Source organism: Lissotriton vulgaris, chromosome 10 (genome assembly GCF_964263255.1).
Source record: "Lissotriton vulgaris chromosome 10, aLisVul1.2, whole genome shotgun sequence".
Lineage (NCBI taxonomy): Eukaryota > Metazoa > Chordata > Amphibia > Caudata > Salamandridae > Lissotriton > Lissotriton vulgaris.
The window spans coordinates 419,914,203-419,931,192 of NC_141698.1; the positions used below are offsets into that span (position 1 = coordinate 419,914,203).

Consider the following 16,990-nt stretch of genomic DNA (forward strand, 5'->3'; position numbering starts at 1 on the left):
AGATTTTGCTCTTCTAAGATTTTACTAGCGATTTCGGATGAAATCCATGTTGCTTTTGTTGCTTCGTTACCGTGTGGTCTGTCAGGTTCTAGAAATTCTATAGAGAGAAGGTCGGCTGAGGATAGGTTATTTAATGCTGGTATTGTCCTGAGTAATCGTATGAGATTGCCTCTGTTCAGGATATCAAAAGAGCCTTTTGAAACGTACTCTGGGGTGAAGAGAACAGTGGTAGGTGTCTTGCTTAGAACAGTCGCCTGAACGATTGGCAGATGGGGATGACTTTGAGTCCCTAGCTCGCTGTTATCGGGCTGGGATAGATTTCCTGGGCGAGTACCCCCGAGAAAAATTCTTTAAAACTGGAGCAGCTGGAGCAGCTGGAGCAAGAGGGACGCTCGTTACGGTGGAGTATAGCTGAATTTGGAGACTCTGAGGTGTTGTTGGCCTGCACTCTTGAGCTCGGGATCCTTCCCGGTAGGTGCTGATGAGACCTACTTGTCCCTAGTCCGAGTTATGCTTAGACTGTTCCCCTCTTGTTTCATATGTTGAAGGTGGGATGATGGAATTGTTGGCTTTTTCGTTATTCGGGTGGCAGTTTCCCGGCGTGCAGTGGTTGACCTTGTCGGAGCCAGGCGGGGCCGTCCACTCCACCTGTAAGAGGACCCCAGTGGGGTCTACAGGGTGTGGTTCGTTAGCGGAGGGTCTTGGCCACGTAGCAGTAGGTTTTCCGGAGGTGACTGGACCTGGCGTCGAGCCGTGGGCTAGCTGCTCCTGCTTTTTCACTGCCTTAAAAAGCGGATACACTACTGGCATGCTTGTAGTTGTCAGTTTATTGCGGCCTTTCCTCCTTTGCTGCCTTCGTCCTTTCACGTTCAGGGGCAGAGTGTTATTCTTTAGGGGAGGCGTGGTAGTTGTTGTCGGATGGCCCTCTGGTAACGCCTGATCAGCTGATGGTGGTGTCAATCCCCCCTTCTCGGCAGAACTGGCTGCTGTAGGCTCTCTGTTTGACTGTCCGGAGAAAACTGTTTCACTGGAATTGGTGTACTCGTGCCTTGGATTTTGCCCTTTTGGTAACCCTTCAATAAGGGATGAAACTATTTCGGGGAGGGCTGACAGTTTGTCGATGATAGGCCCACAGCTGCACACTAGCTTTGCCTCTTGCTGGGCTCTGATGATTAACGAGTTGAGTTGGCCAAGTTTCTCGTCTATTCGCCCAACAAAAACAGCCAGAGTGTCTAGTAGGGTCAGCTGCAAGTCCATTTTGTCGGATTGAAAATGAAGAGTGTCTACAGTTCGTTGGAAGGTGTTTAGCAAAATATCCCACGTGTTTGCCATGTCTGATGTTTGAGTCCTTGGTGGAGGGCTTTTTTGGGTTTTCCTTTCGTTGGGGGTAGACGACAAAGAGGAATTCGGTAAGGTGGTTAGATCCTGCAGAACGCCCTCACAGTCGTGGCCCCTTTTTGTTTGCTGATTTTCTTTTGTTGGTGCCTCTGTGAGCGAGGAAGGATTCGCCGATGTTTCCGGAATGTATGAGGCAACTAGTTCAGCCCATTCCTGAGAGCCCAGGTAGGTTAAATTGGCGGGGCCGTCACTCCCAGGGTTTGTCGTGTTATCCCTGTCCTCTGTTAGATGGTCTTCAGAGATCTGAACTTTTCCAGTGCCACCCTTTGGCATAGGGTGAGATGTTGAGCTGTCCGGATGGACCGATAGGTCTAGAAAACTTTTGTCGATGGTCAAGGAGTTGTTTGCATTATGTAAGTTGTCGCTGCTTAAGACTTCTTGCCGTTGGAAGTGGTCCTTACAGCTGCAAATTGTGGGGTTGTGCGAGACAGTTTGAGTTCTGACTGGTGCCTTGTGCAGGTAAAGTAGTTAATAGCGGGCGGGAGTTGATACACATAGGAGATGTAGGTACCTGTGGGGCGGACGTGACCCCGGTGTCATCCAGCCGTGGGCCTGCTGGGCTACAGACGGCCGTGACTGTAAGATTGTCTGTACCTGTGGGACAAGGTTTTCTCTCCACAGAAGAGCGCGAAACCGATTGGCCACCTACGGTTGGAACGCTGTTCGTGATACCACTTCTGTGGCCCAGTGGTTGGTCGTTTTGCACTTCACAAGGCGATAGTGGAAGTAATGAATTCTGGAGACCCAAGACATTCCCGCTGGACGAGAAGATGGTAGAAAGTGGGTCTTTCAGAAAGTAGAACTTAGATGTGATTTTTGGCTGCCGAAGGTTGGAGCGAGGATTAGAGTCCTGCAGAGCTTGGTCGCCAGCCGCAACGCTTTCTCCTAGGGGAAAGTCCCAGCCCCCGCTGACACCAGGTGCGTTGTCCTTTACGTTAACAGCTGCATTCTGCTTGGCTATGGCTTTTGCCTTGCCCTTTGGCTTTGGCTTGTTCTCGATTTGAACCCTTTTTTTGCCAGACCTCATAATGAGATTGAGCAGTGGCTTAAGCCAGTGGGAGCAAGAGCACGCTTAGCTTTATAGTCTGTTGCTGACTGTTGCCGACTGTTACTCCGAGGGGCTCGTTCGGAGATGCTCGTTCAGAGGTGGGACTCGCTGGGGAGAGAGATAGGCTCCAGAATCGCAGTGTCGGACGCTGATCCTCGCTAGACTGGGCGAAAGGTGACGCGACTGCAGCTTGCTGCGTCAGTGACTCAATTGTTCGCTGCTGCTGCGGTTGACTAACAGGACCACCTGATTACTTAGTGACAAGTGGCTATGTTGAAATTGTAGGTGCTGTGACGTCTGTGGCAATTTAGCAGTCGCGTGAAGCCTTGTTGTACATGTAGGCGAGCACACAGACGAGACAACACACACTAGGGAAACAGTGGTGAGTCCTCGGGCTCACATGCTGGCAGTACTAGTCGGGAGTTTGTTGGTGTAATTGCCCTCGTTGTGCATTAGGGGGGGACGAGGAAGGGGGTAGCTCACCTCCCCACTGTGCCTGCGTCGCCTCTCCTCCCCCTCCTCCGCCACCACAGGTCCGAGCAAGGTGCAGCGCTGCTCTGCTCAGGGGGTTCGTGGAGCGCCGGTCAGCCGCTGAGGAGGCAGCTTGAAGGGGTCAACGGGTCCTCTGGTTTTGCCGAGTCCTGCAGACCGGCAGTCCGGCTATCACCAGTATTCGGCGTGCAGGATCCCAGGAGAGACTGCTGAAAGCCTAGCCGAACGCCCGTGGCTGTAGCTCCCCGTAGGGAGGGGCGGGAGTGGGGGCTGGAGCTGATTCCCAGGCGCACTCTTCCGGTTCTCCAGCCTCCGATTCACCGGTTGTCAGCCTCTACACGCCCTCTGCTCAAGCCTCGAGCTCTGCAGCAGCTCCGGCAGCGGCCATGACAAGGAGCCAGCAAACGCCCACGCAGTTGACCGCTGGCGGCTTCCTGCTCTTAGCTTCAGGAGGACTTCAAAAGTTTTGTTCAGGACGCTGAACAGACCGCTGCTACCACCTCTCCCCTCGAGGCTGGAATCCACGCTCTGTGGCTTGCGCGTATCTCTCCGCTCTCTGCTGCTCTCTAGCGTCTAAAGGTGAAGAGTCAAGAGTTTAAGTGGGAAACGCGGCATTTGAAATTGCGCCAACATCTTCCCCCTCTTAATCAGCTGCCCAAATGTTTGAAGAACGAATGAGGCTTGCTTGTATAGTCCTGAACATTATCAAAAGTAACAAAGTTATTAAGTGACTCAAAGTGGTCTTTCAATGTAAAGTGCAACATAAACCATAACTGCGTAGATAGCTCCCGCTATCTTGGCAAAATATTTATACAAACCTGAAGAGAAGTCCTCACAGACATTCCATGAAAAACAAGTACTGCAATATCACTGAGAGCCAACAGAGGTCCTCACAAAGACGACATGGAGATGAAATGCTAATCAACTAACGCCAACACGTCCTCACAATGATTATTAAGGGCCCAGAGGGTTCACCTATAGAGACAGCTAACAGATGTGCTCATAGAGATTACTTGGAAACAAAGGCTGCTTCATGCGGATGTTGTGCTTTCATACATCATTACTTCCCTTCAAAATGCCTACACATGCCACAACAGTAAAATGGCAGGTCATTCAGATGCCCCTGTGCCCAGCAACCCTACCATAGTGTCCGCACGGGGGACAGAATATGGTAGAACAGCATGTCTTGTGCCAAATACTTGTGCAGTTAGCAGTAGGTGCAGGACCTCTTTTATCCTGGCCCCATGCTTTATACTCCTATTCTCAGAATCCACTATTTACAGGGCATGAATTGGTCAAAATCCCTCTACACTTCCTGTAGTTACCACTGGGCACAGAGCTATGGCATGTCTCACATAACCATGCCTTGCGTGCTTTAAGGGCATATACTTTCCAGTACTCAAGACAATCAGTGTAGGGCACGCCTTCAGCTATGCACTGTGCCACATTCACTTTTTTTATTCGTTTTTATAGCTCATAACTACAAAGGCCGATTTGCAAACCTCTGGGTTGTTTTTGATGTCACCCAGAGGGTGGGAGGACACTAATAAAATTCGAAAAACGACTTATGAAGCTGAAGCTGCCTTGGACAAAATATGTAAGTATGAACATCTTTCAAGTCTCTGGGGTGTGTCCTTATTCATTCTGGAGTTCAAAATGGGCCCACATGATCACAGACTTGTTCACAGCAAGCATCAATATGTGAAAATGGAATCAGCTTTTCACAATTAATTACATTTTCGTGCTTGGGTTAAAATTCAAATTTGCGAACCAACAGGTCAAAATATTTATATTCTTTTGAACTTTGTTTATGTCAAAGAGAGTTAGAGTTATGATCAATCCCCCCAAATTATTTCCTATGGAAATCAATATGAACCATAATTAGAGCATCCAGAACGCTTATTACATTTCTATAGGCTGGCTTCCATGAATGAAACACACTGGTGGTTGAATGGTGTTAAGAGAAATATTTGGAGCAGCCTTCTCACCAGAGGAGCAGGGTTTGCTATGGAAACAATTCTTCAGTACAACGAGAGCTTTGTAATGTTATGTAAAGTAATGTAAATGTAATTTGTGGAGAGCAAACTCCTGCCTAAGGGCGTCTTGGCACTGTCAGAGGCGGGTCTGGGTGCAGATCTGTTGGAAAGGAAGGTTTCCTTCTGGGATCAGGTATCTGCTAGTCTTGTGAAAAGAGCCAGGTCTTTAAAGCCTTTCTAAAGGTGAGTAAAGAGGGAGTATCTTTTAGTGTCAATGGTAGGCTGTTCCAGAGCACTGCAGTGGTCCTGGAAAAGCTCTTGCCCCCTAAGTGGTCCTCTTGAATGGTGGGACAGTCAGGTTCATGGAAGAGTCCTCCCTGGGATATACCAACTGAGCTTCTCCTTAAAGCGTGCTGCTCCCTGGCTGTGCAGTGATTTATAGGCCAAGTATAAGGCTTGGAACCTGCAACGTTGTCTAACTGGTAGCCAGTGGAGTTTCCTAATGGCTCCTCTAGCCGGTTCATATTTTTGGCATTTTGAAGAGGAAGCGAGCAGCTGCATTTTGCAGAGTCTGGAGCCTCTTCAGGGGACCTACTGCAAGGTTAAGATAGAGACTATTGCAATAGTCAATCCTTGAGAGTATCAAAGCGATGATCACAGTTTTTAAAAGTTCTGGGGGTATGAATTTTTCAATTTTTTTTTACCAGCCTTAGAGAGCCAAAAGAGGCAGATGTAATTTTGTTCACCTGTTCTTTAAGCGTCAATTTGTTATCTAACAAGAAATCGAGATTTTTTTACTTTGTTTGTGGGTTCCGGGAGTGGGCCAACTCAGGCAGCCACCAGGCCAGCGTTCAGAATGAAGGATTATTGCTAAAAATGACGACCTCAGTCTAAGACAGTTATTGTCCATCCAATTGCTAACTTTACTCATGCAGGTCCTGAATGAAGAGCTCAAGTTTGTTTCTGGTTTTGTTAGTGGCACCACAATTTGAGAGTCGTTGGCGTATGATGTAAGGGAGAAGCCAGATTATTGATGAGTATCGCCAGCGGTGTAAAATAAAGATTGAAGAGTATAGGGCTCAGGGCTGGGTCCTGAGGGACTCTGCAAGGCAAGGAGAAAGGTCTTGATGAGATGTTGCCCATCACCAAACTTTGTTGTCTGTTGTTGAGAAAGGATTTTAGGAGATCTAGTGCAGTAGCCTTAATCCCTAGGCTTTGCATACGGTCAGCCAGAACCTCATGTTTGACTGTATCAAATGCAGCTGAGAGGTCCAGCAAGATCAGAGCCAACGTCCCCCCATTATCCAACGTTTCTCGGATGTCTTCTGTGGCTATTATCAAGGCTGAGTCTGTACTCTGGTTTTTCCTGAATCTATGTTGTGTATCGTCCAGAAGAGCGTTTTCCTCAATGTATTCTGAGAGTTATTCGTTCATCACCTTTTACGCCAATTTGGTGGTGAAAGGGAGTCTTGATATGGGGCGATAGTTGTTCGTGCCCAGTGCATTCAGGTTGTTCTTTTTTAAACAAAGGCCAGTTTCCATTGTGAAGAGAAGATTCCCTCTGCAAGCATGTTGTTAAAGATCTGCCCCAATGTTTGTGCCTTTTGTGCAGGGATCAAGTGCATTACTTTAGGGGGGCATGGGTCTTGAGGGGCGCCCAATTTAATTCATGGAATTAACTTTGTGAGTTGCTCTACCGAGGGGCCAACCTCCAACTACCACATTAGCTCAAGACTTGAGCTAATGTGGTAGTTGGAGGTTGGCCGTCCAATTGGATGGCAGTCCTACCTACAGTGAGTTTATTAAAGATATTTGTAACCTTTTCTTTAAAAAAGTTGGCCAACGTGTCACAGAAATTTTGATTTATTATTGAGTGTTGTGGCTGGCTGGTACCACTAATTCTTTTGTAACTGAAAACAGAGTTTTGTTGGTGTCATAGGCTAATTTGATCTGTTCAGCGTAGTAGGAAGTATTTGCAGCTATAAACGTTTTTTATGTTTATTATTTCAATACATTTACTATTATTTTTTTAATAACGTTTACTCACATCCTGCTAGCCTAGGTATGGCAAGTTGAATTTCTAATACAAAGTCTTGGCTTTCTGGGCATGAAAAATGAACGTTCCACGGTTTGCAATTCTTGCTTCATTAGCTATTCTATCTGTTCTTTTGGTGGAAGACAATTTACAAGTTATGTCATATATTGACATGAAAGAGTTGGAGCATGCAATCGGTATTGGTTCTTCTGCACGAGGATCAAAAACTGATGACTGCTTTCAGGCTTATCATATATCTAGCAACTGCACTGCGGCCTGTCTTTGCAAACTGAAAATAGGCATCTATAAATGATCAATACTAGTGGAACACGCATCGCCACCAAATTATGTTGGAAATTCTGCCCTCTGTTAGCCCTTCTTTCTACTACTCATTTTCTATTGTGGAACAACATGTTCGGCCAGACTAATTCATATGCTCCAATTATCTGATGACAGATTTATCAAGTTGGACTTTTCTATATTATTTGGATCAAAAGACATACAAAGTATGAAGTCAAGAGACTTTCTATGTAGTGCTGTAAGTGCATTCACTATATAGTTGATGCTGATTACTATATGATTTATGCTATATTTTTCATTATTATATATAAATGTATATTGAATGTTGTGCTACCTATGTGAAAAAGAGGGCAAAAAAGAAACCTCTATCATTCATTAAGGTTATTGTCCTTGGGGGGGGGGGGGCAGTCAGACTGAAGCATGGGTCTCGCATACCCATGTTTTCTAAGTTGTATACAATGATTAGTATTAACTGTACAAATGTATGTTGATGGGGTGCAATTATATTGCAAATTATGCATAACTTGTACGAAAATTACGTATAATTATATTCAAAAGTGTACTTCCTGGTAATGTGCATTAAAATTGAATGCAAGAGCACACTTCTTGTACAAAAGTCAATTGAGATATTAGCAGAAGACTGGTTCAAGCAGAAAATGGTGTTCAACTTATGTGTAACATGAAATAGACAAATGTTATGATAGTGCTTATTTAATGAAGATGTTACATTGCGACACCCAGCTCTCCATCACCAAAGACCCCACCACTGCCAAACTCAACTTCCAGAAAGGAATGCAAGACGTCGCAGTCTGGATGACCAACAGCTGCCTGAAGCTCAACGCCGAGAAGACAGAAGTCCTCGTCCTCGGTACCACCCCTTCTGCATGGGACAGCCTCTGGTGGCCAACCGCCCTCGGAAGCCTACCTACCCCCTCAGACCATGCCAAGAACTCTGTATCGTACTTGATTCATCACTCACCATGAACTGACAGGCCAACGCCGTCACCTCCAGCTGCTTTAACACCCTCTGCAAGACCTTTAAGCAGATCCCCCCTGAGTCAAGGAAGACAGTCACCCACGCACTCATCACCAGCAGACTGGACTATGGAAACGCACTCTACACCGGCATCAACAAGTCCCTACTCCGCAAACTCCAGACAATACAGAACACCGCTGCCAGACTCGTCCTCGGCATCCCCGACACGAACATATCAGTCAACACCTACGAAGTCTCCACTGGCTCCCTGTGGAGAAAAGAGTCACTTTCAAAATCGTCACTCACGCCTACAAATGCCTACACAACAACGGACCCAAATACCTCAACAACAGAATCAACTTCCACGTACCAAAAGAAACCTCCGATCTTCCAACCTTGCACTGGCCGAAACCCCATGCATCCACAGAGCCAGAAAAGGTGGAAGATCCTTCTCTGACACTGTAGCCAAGACCTGGAACAAGTACCGGCAGGCATCAGACGTGCCTCCTCCCTAAACACCTTCAGAAAGACGCTCAAGACCTGGCTCTTCGGCTAAACAGATCTGCGGACCCCCCCTCAGCGCCTTGAGACTCTCACGGGTGAGTAGCGCGCTTACACTTACATGATTGATTGATTGCCTGGGTACACTGTGCCCCTCTTACTGTGTTCTGCTCTACTAGTCTACATTAGTTTCAGGAGCAACTACGCTCCATATTACTCAAACGGCTATTAACTATGGCTATGTACCCGTATATTTCGGTAAATTGGACTAAAAAAGTGTTTGTTTTTGCCATCATTTTGTAGCACAATTTGGGATGAATGATCGCCGGTTACAAGCCCACTTGGAGGATCAGAGTTGTTTGACACACAATACAAATTTTAAAATATTACATAAGTGCCCCTTCAGGATGGTGTCTAAATACTGTGACATTTTTAGCCAATCCAATGTAATGAAACTTGTAAAATTTAGAAGCTGAACTCAGTTTCTCATCATGGGAGCATTCCAATCCCATGCTACACCCATGACAAAAGACAACTATAGAAAGGGGTCTTTAAAGTTTTGAATTATTTCATGAAGTCTTTTACGAACTACCTATGAAATAGTTACATTTCTGGCTGAATTCTTTGAAAATTATGCAGCATGAACACACCATCTGGAACCATTTTTTTTCAAATTATCTGTAAGATGGCAAAGGTTCACAAAAATGGGAATATGGGAGGTAGCTGTGAGGCACTCCACACCAAACTATGGTTGAGGGCTACATCTGTGGGACACACAGCCATGTCAGGCATTACCTACCAAAACATAAGTCCAACACCACAGGTATCTAAACTACTGTTTAGTTTCGATGATGGCCGCCACATAGCCCTCTAAAAAAAGTGCTAGTATCTATGGATGATTGGGAGGTGAGGCAAAAAATCAAACCTCAAATCTCTCCAACAAGCCCGAATTACCAGGAGGCTGTCTAAGTGGCGGCAGCAGATTGGCCTTCCGTTGAGAACTCCTTGCAAGTCAGACTTTTGATTACGCAAGATAGGTAAATCCATCCGAGATTATTTATGGAGTCTGCTCTTAATGGCTCACCGAAACTGGTGAAGATTTCAAGTAGTAATAGTTTGAGAGAGACCCCTTAGCACACCAGGGGATTAGAGTACTAATAAACAGTGAAATAGGGAAGAGATCCCTCGGTGGCACACTTTAAACAACTCTACTTTACACCAATAATAGCCCATGTATGAGAAGTGATCACTAACATAGGGTAATACACAAACATCAAATTCTATAAAATTATTTATTTCTGAAATGTGTTAAAATCAAATTACGAATGTTGCAAAATCTAAAAACAATACATTAAAAACATGTACATTGGTACCACATTTGTATCTACATTTCATTAAAACAGCAATGCAAAACAATTGAAAATTAAAGAAAAAGGAGAGAGACAAACAGACAGTTCCTATTTGTCATATGTGAACACATCAGGGAAACTAAATATTTGCAATTTAGATTTAGAGCTTGGATTGAATTATGTGTTATTTCATTCCGTTTATATTTATTTGGATTTTTATCACTTCACTCGATGCCAATGCCTACGTTGTCATTAATGTAAGCCCCTTGGTAATCCCTTCCTTTTTCCTCCCCCGGACCTAGCAGAACTATATTCTTTCTTCAACTACCCTCTAGCCCAATCTCCCCACTCTGCTTGATTCCTGTCCCCATACATTCACCTATCCTAGCCTACGAGACCTTTCCAACCCCTCTCCTCTCTTCTCCCTAAACCTGCCATTCTATGACTCTCCTCTTTCTCCTTCCCGCATTCCGCCCTCCCTCCTCGTTCCTCACTCTCTCCTCCTAAATGTGAACTCAATTTTTCTCCTCTGTTCAACATCAGCAAAGATAACTCTCTTTCTACCTCAGATGCACCAACAACCTCTCTCAACCACCATCTATCGCCACCTTTTAGTCTTCCACCCCAATAGCCCCCGCACCCCCCACCTCTCCCTATCCTTCGTCGCCAATTGCACTCCCTCCTGTATCCATCCAGCCACCTGACATTACGTGCTCAGCCCTACTCTCTCTTGAAAACAAATTAGGATTTCTCATCTCCTCTATCTCCCAACTTGAAGCTACCATCTCACTCTTAAGCACTAAGATATCCACCTTTCGAAACAACCCAATTCCCTTGGCAAATACTCACTTCCCCAACCTTGCTCCTGCGCCCCAAAAAAGCCAATCACAATCTGTTTTCTGCAGACAACTTACTGGGTAGTTACAAGACTTCTAACGCCACCCCCTTCTACTTTCCTCTCCAAATAAGTCTACTCTGTGCACTATTCCAACCATCTCTTCTGTCAGAACTAATCATCAGCCTTATTCTACTGTGGAGCCCTCTTACAAGAACATTATCCCTATCACCCCTAAAAGTCCAAACGCCCCCGTCACCAAAACAGTCTCATCAGAGTTGAGCTGTTTGCTCCACAACTGCAGATCTGCAATTAAACACAAACTGGAAATTTGTGACACCATCATTCTCCACAATCCTGACATTCTCTTTCTCACTGCGACCTAGTTCAACGACACCTCTCATACTATGTTTGATCTTCTGTTACTCACTGACTATTCTATCTTTAGAAATGACAGAACAGACAAAGCTGGGGGAGGTTTTGCAATCATCTTCAGAAACTCCCTTCAACTTAAGGTTTTTCCTAACAGCTCCTTCCGTACATTCGAATGCCTGTCTCTTGATCTTCAAGTGCAACACTGCTCCCCCTTCAGATTTCATGACATTGATCACCCGCCGAATGACTGCCCTTCTTTTTTGGAGGAACTCACTGACTTCATCAGCAACCAATAATCTCAAAGTGACAGCCACATTTTCCTGGGAGACTTTAATCTTCACTCTGGCTCTTTGGAAGACTCTGCTGCCAATAGGCTTGCCACTTTTCTCCCAGTAAATGATCTTATCCAACACTACACTGAAACAACACACTCTAAGGGCTCAATTCTGGACCTTGTTATATCTAAAGCAGACATGCTTATTATTGCTATCCCTATTCAAGTAGACTGGTCTGACCACTTCCTCATTTCCTTCTCTCTTCACCTATCACACTATATAACTCCTGGCCAACCTAAAAGGACTACTACCTGGATCCATAACACCAAAAGCATTGACCTTGACACTCATTGTGATTCTGCTATGCTATCACTTCCAAGGTAAGACCCTAACTTGGATGTCAACGATCTTACCTCCCAATGCCTCTCAGTCCTTGCAGTCTAAATTGATAATGACACTCCACTTCAAAGCAAAAGGAAAAGGCCTATTCCTTCAGCACCATGGTTCAATAAATCCCTTTATGAAGTAAGGAAGAACATGAGAATCCTCGAGAAACAATGGAGACAATCGCCATCCACCACTAATCTTTCTAATCTAGGTTTAGCAAGATCTAAATACCCTAAACACATCTTCCATGAAAAAGCATCACACTTCAGAACCCTCCTCGACTCAGCCAAAAACACTCAAAAATCCAAACTGCTCTCCCTCAACCACCAAGCCTGACGATTCTCCAAAGAAAGCAGCAGAATTTGCTATATTTTTAAATGAAAGAGTTAAATCACTGGTGGATCAGGTCATTCATACTACCCCCCCAGAGGAGTGCAAATCCCAAGTCATTTGGCAGAACTTTGACTTCATCTCTGGAGATGCCCTCCTCAGATGCATTTTCAAAGAAAAAATACCTCTAACCATTCATTTGACCCCATCTCTAGTGACATTGCCATTGATTTATACACCCATACTCTTTCCTATTGTACCAGTCTGGATAACCTCTTCCTCAGCCACGGCTCCCTTGCTGTTGCCCTTAAAATAGGACAGGTTACCCCACTTCTTAAAAAACGTTCTGCTGATGCGAACGACCTCAACAACTTCCGCCCCATTACTAACCTCCCTTTTTTGGCGAAAATCACAGAAAGATGTGTAGTGAAACAACTTTCCCCACATATTTAGGATATTAATCTTCTTGACAATTTCCAGTCTGGTTTCATTCAAAACTGCAGCACCGAAACAGCCCTGCTGCAAGTGATCGACAATGCGCTGCATGCACTCGATGTGGGGGAGTCTTGTCTTCTGATTCTTCTATACCTTTCTGCAGCCGTTGACACTGTTAATCACAACACTCTCCTTAACTCCATGGCTGCTAGAGCAATTCCCGCTGGGTGCTGAAATATTCAGAAACCCATGCTCCATGACGAGCTCAGCTCGTCATGAGTGTATGAGAGGTGTACATCATGACGAGCTGAGCTCGTCATGAGCGTCGAAGGTGTTAACACTCTTCAGCAGAGAATGGGCTTGGAAGGCACAGTGCTTAAATGGTTTGCCTCATTCCTCTCGGACAGATCCCAAATGATCAAAATAGCGAACAGTCTTTTGTCTTCATTGGCGGTAGGTCAAGGCGTCCCTCAAGGTTCTATCCTTGCACCCTCTTTGTTAAATCTTTATTTGGAACCACTGGGAAATCTCCTAAGTAAATCTGGGATCCTTTACCATCTCTATGCGGATGACACTCAAATCTACAGTAAGGTGTCTTCCGCACACGATATCTCAATCCTCAACTCAATTCAAAACTGGATGTTAACTCATCAACTCATTCTGAATCCTTCCAAAACTGAATTCCTCCTCCTCTCTACCTCACTCTCCTCTCCTCCTGTTCAATCATGGATGGATCAGCTGAATTTACTCAACAATAAACCTATCCTTGTCGACAGCGCAAAATCCCTTGGTGTCATACTTGACAAATGGCTCAATCTACTCTCCCACATCAATTCCATTGCAAAGAACGCACAATACCAACGGCGCCTTCTCTGGGGTATTCAACGTTTCTTTCCGGAGCAAGACCTATAAATTGGACTAGATTGGACTATTGCAATTCTCTTCTTGCTGGCCTCCCCAAATCCCAACTTCCCCTCTAAAATCTGTTCTCTATTCAGCTGCTCGTTTTGTCTTAGGGGCCAAAAGAAGTGACCACATCACACCCATTTTGTCTTCTTTTCGATGGCTTTCCATCGATGCAAGATCAATCTACAAGACTGCCTGTATCACTCACAAAGCCTTGCACACTTCCTCCCCTCGATACCTGGCGAATAAACTTAAAATCTCTGAAGGCTCTAGACCTTCTCGTAATGCGGAAAATTTACTGCTTGAGCCCCCCACTCTCAAAAGGGAAAGATGGATGGCTCAATCCTTCTCAGGCAATGCGGTTAGAATCTGTAACTCGCTTCCTCCACTACTCTGTACCACCACCTCTACCCGGACCTTCAAAAATGACCTCAAATCTCTTCTCTTATAAAGACACTTCCAGAACTAATACATCCCTTTTCATGTTCCTCAAGGAAGTTCTTTCAATATTGTAAATCTGTAATCTATGCCTGCACGATCTTCATCCAAATGTGTTTTTTGTGTAACTGCCATCTATTGTTTTATTTTACTTTTTCTTCTTTCTCGTTTGTATCTGTGACGTGTAAATATGTAAAATTCTCCCCACGTAATGTACTTGGTTCTATTGTGAAGCACTATGACACCTTTGGGTAAAGTCTGCGCTATATAATAATGCATTAAATAAACTTTTTTTTAAATAAGCTGTTGTGCGGCATCACATTCTGTGATTTCATCAAATTTTCTTATTTGATATCGCTCATGAAAACAATTAAAAACCTGAGAGCTCTGCGTTTGCTTGTTCAAACACCTACAATGACTCACGCTCATTGCCGCAGATATTGCATTATAGCCGGGGCTTAAAGTGGGCCGGGCCTCACCGGTGCTGAGCAGAGCAGTTTTTTTAAAGTCGGGCTCGAAACAGGTATCTATTGGGCTGTTTTGGGCCTTGGCACAGGCGGTCCGTTTTTTCCCGACTGCACTGACAGCATGCACATCGATGTGCACTTGCTCGCACTGCTCACTTCTCACTAGTGGAGAAGTTATGGCATGACATCATGCCAGGTGAGCGTTGTAGGAAAAGGGAAATCCTATAAAGCGAGTGATTTCTCTCTGGATTTCCCTTCTCTTTTGAAACTTAGGAGCAGCAACATTGTTGGGGTGTCACCAGGGTTTTAAGTGGAAGCTTTTCGCAATATTATATACAAACATACAAACCATAGTTGCTGCTTATTTATCTTATGCAACTAACAACCACTGACAAAGCCAATAGTCCTGACTTTTTGTAGGTATGATTTTACTTGTTGTATCATATATCTGGATGCAATGACAGAAACAGCAACATATAAATCGGGTAGCACACAAAGCTAAGCGCAGATTTTAAGTTTACGTGTTTTTAAACCACGCCCATAATTACATTGGCCACGCTCCTTTGAGAGACCCATTTGAAGTCTCGATTATAGCCTTATATACTTCCAGTATCCATGTTCTTCGTATATGAGTTTGGCCAATTTGTAAAGGGTCTTGGTGTTTGCAGAAAGACAACGTAGGCACATAAACCTGTAATGATTTGCAAAGGCTCACATAATGCATTCCCAAGAGTCATCTTTGCGAACTCCTGCAACTACATTCGTTTGTTATTGAAAAGCGAATCTAAAACCCGTCAAAGGCCAATTTGTAATTATTGGCTCCTTCATTTAGTTTTACGGTTTTACCTGCTCATTTAATAATGTATCTTCTTCTGTGGTGTGTGTAGCTATTTGCTCTTGTGACACTTTCTCCCGCTCCTGGTTCCTCCATGTAAAGCGTCAATGACCGTCTGATCGCCAGATGACCCAAATCTTGGAGACGGGTACATTACGAACAGTAGTCTCTCTGGGCGCCATTTGCAAAAGGGATAAGTAACCGAAAAGAACAGTTTCCCATGTATACCTTACTGGTTCAATAAAAGTTGATGCCAAAAAGACATCATCATTTGGAGTTATTTTGTAGTAAAACTCACATTCTGGACAATGTTTGACTTCGTTTGAAATGCTGCGCTAGTAATCGCTATGCAACTCGAAATGACTAGGTGGCCATCTTGAAATGGCAGGATATACAGCCAGTTAGTCGAATAAGAAACTGACATAGTAGTATCCGTGATATGTAGCCGCCAAGTTTGCTAGAACATTCATATCCTAGTTCAAGCTGTTTGGGGAACCGGGTTCGATCCTCGGCGTCGGCTCAGACAGCATCCTGTGATACTGGGAAAATCACACCCAAAAAAGAATGTGTCCTTGAGTTACGTAACTGGTGCTCATGTAAAGCGCTCCGGTCGAGTTTGCGCTAAATACATCTGGAAAAAAATGTGAAAGTTAAAATAAATCTCTTTTTTTTCCATCTGTCTATAACCAAACTCAGCCTCCGATCTTTCAACGCTTGTCCTACTTTTATGTTTAAACTTCCGGGACAGGTCTTTCCCTGCTACTGACACGCTTTTGATACCAGCGGGGAACTTGTGTTTTTTTACCATTCTGGATTTGTAGTTCGCTAACATACTTTTGCCATTTCCTATTGTATTCATAGTGAGTTGTAGAACTATAACCCCCACAATACCGCCGGGGAGGTGTGTCTGCTCAGCTGACAGTTCTATACTAGTTGAGCTTTGCCATTCATCAGTTTCCAGTTGTAAAGAATTCTCTGCAGCAGCTGATCTCCGTAGTCCCTGGAATGGCAGATGATCGTAGCATCTTGTGTCTCTTTGATGTGGACGGTACTCTCACAGCCGCCAGACAGGTACCAATTTTATTTTCCTTCACACACCTCAGTGTCTTTTCTTCTATTTACAGTTACATTTTTCTGGCAAATTCATATTTTGTAGCTAAACTTGACTCTTGAACGTTTTTTTTCTTTCTTGTGTTTATTCAGCTTAACGTTTTGGACTAAACTATGATTTTATATTAATAGAAAATATTAGAATGTCTCATGTTAGAAATCCACTAGGGAATATGAATGCTAATTGATTTATGCAAGATGCACTAGAAACTGAGAACATGCCGATTTTGCCAATTACTCGAAACACATCGTCCATTACTTTTTTGCTAATAAAAACCTGCAACTTCTGAAAGGTACTGCTACCAAAGGTTATGTATTTTTTAGCAGACGGAAAAACATGTTTACATATATTGGAGTCTTAAAGAGTCTGATAGGAGCATGCCCATCGCTTACACCAGGGCACAAGTCCTAAACAAGCATTGGCATAGCCAATAGGTCTCGCCTTTGGGACCTTATAAGCGTTTAGCCATGCAACATTTAATGTTGTTTCAGTAAGGATATTGTGCTGCATAACTAAATACT

General features: G+C 44.4%; 2 protein-coding genes across 3 annotated transcripts in view; one reads left to right on the forward strand and one right to left on the reverse strand.

The window, feature by feature from the left end:
- Positions 1 to 15,526, reverse strand: part of TMEM186 (transmembrane protein 186) — a 40,267-nt gene extending 24,741 nt beyond the window's left edge. The window contains exon 1 of the mRNA XM_086941271.1: positions 15,370 to 15,526. Coding sequence (XP_086797397.1) covers positions 15,370 to 15,377 — 8 coding nt within the window. The 5' untranslated portion in view covers positions 15,378 to 15,526. The remainder of the gene's footprint in view (positions 1 to 15,369) is intronic.
- Positions 15,527 to 16,077: 551 nt separating this feature from the next.
- Positions 16,078 to 16,990, forward strand: part of PMM2 (phosphomannomutase 2) — a 134,780-nt gene continuing 133,867 nt past the window's right edge. The window contains exon 1 of one of the 2 annotated variants that reach the window (XM_086941272.1): positions 16,078 to 16,429. In XM_086941272.1, coding sequence (XP_086797398.1) covers positions 16,364 to 16,429 — 66 coding nt within the window. In that variant the 5' untranslated portion in view covers positions 16,078 to 16,363. The remainder of the gene's footprint in view (positions 16,430 to 16,990) is intronic. The other variant, XR_015300688.1, reaches the window with a different exon arrangement.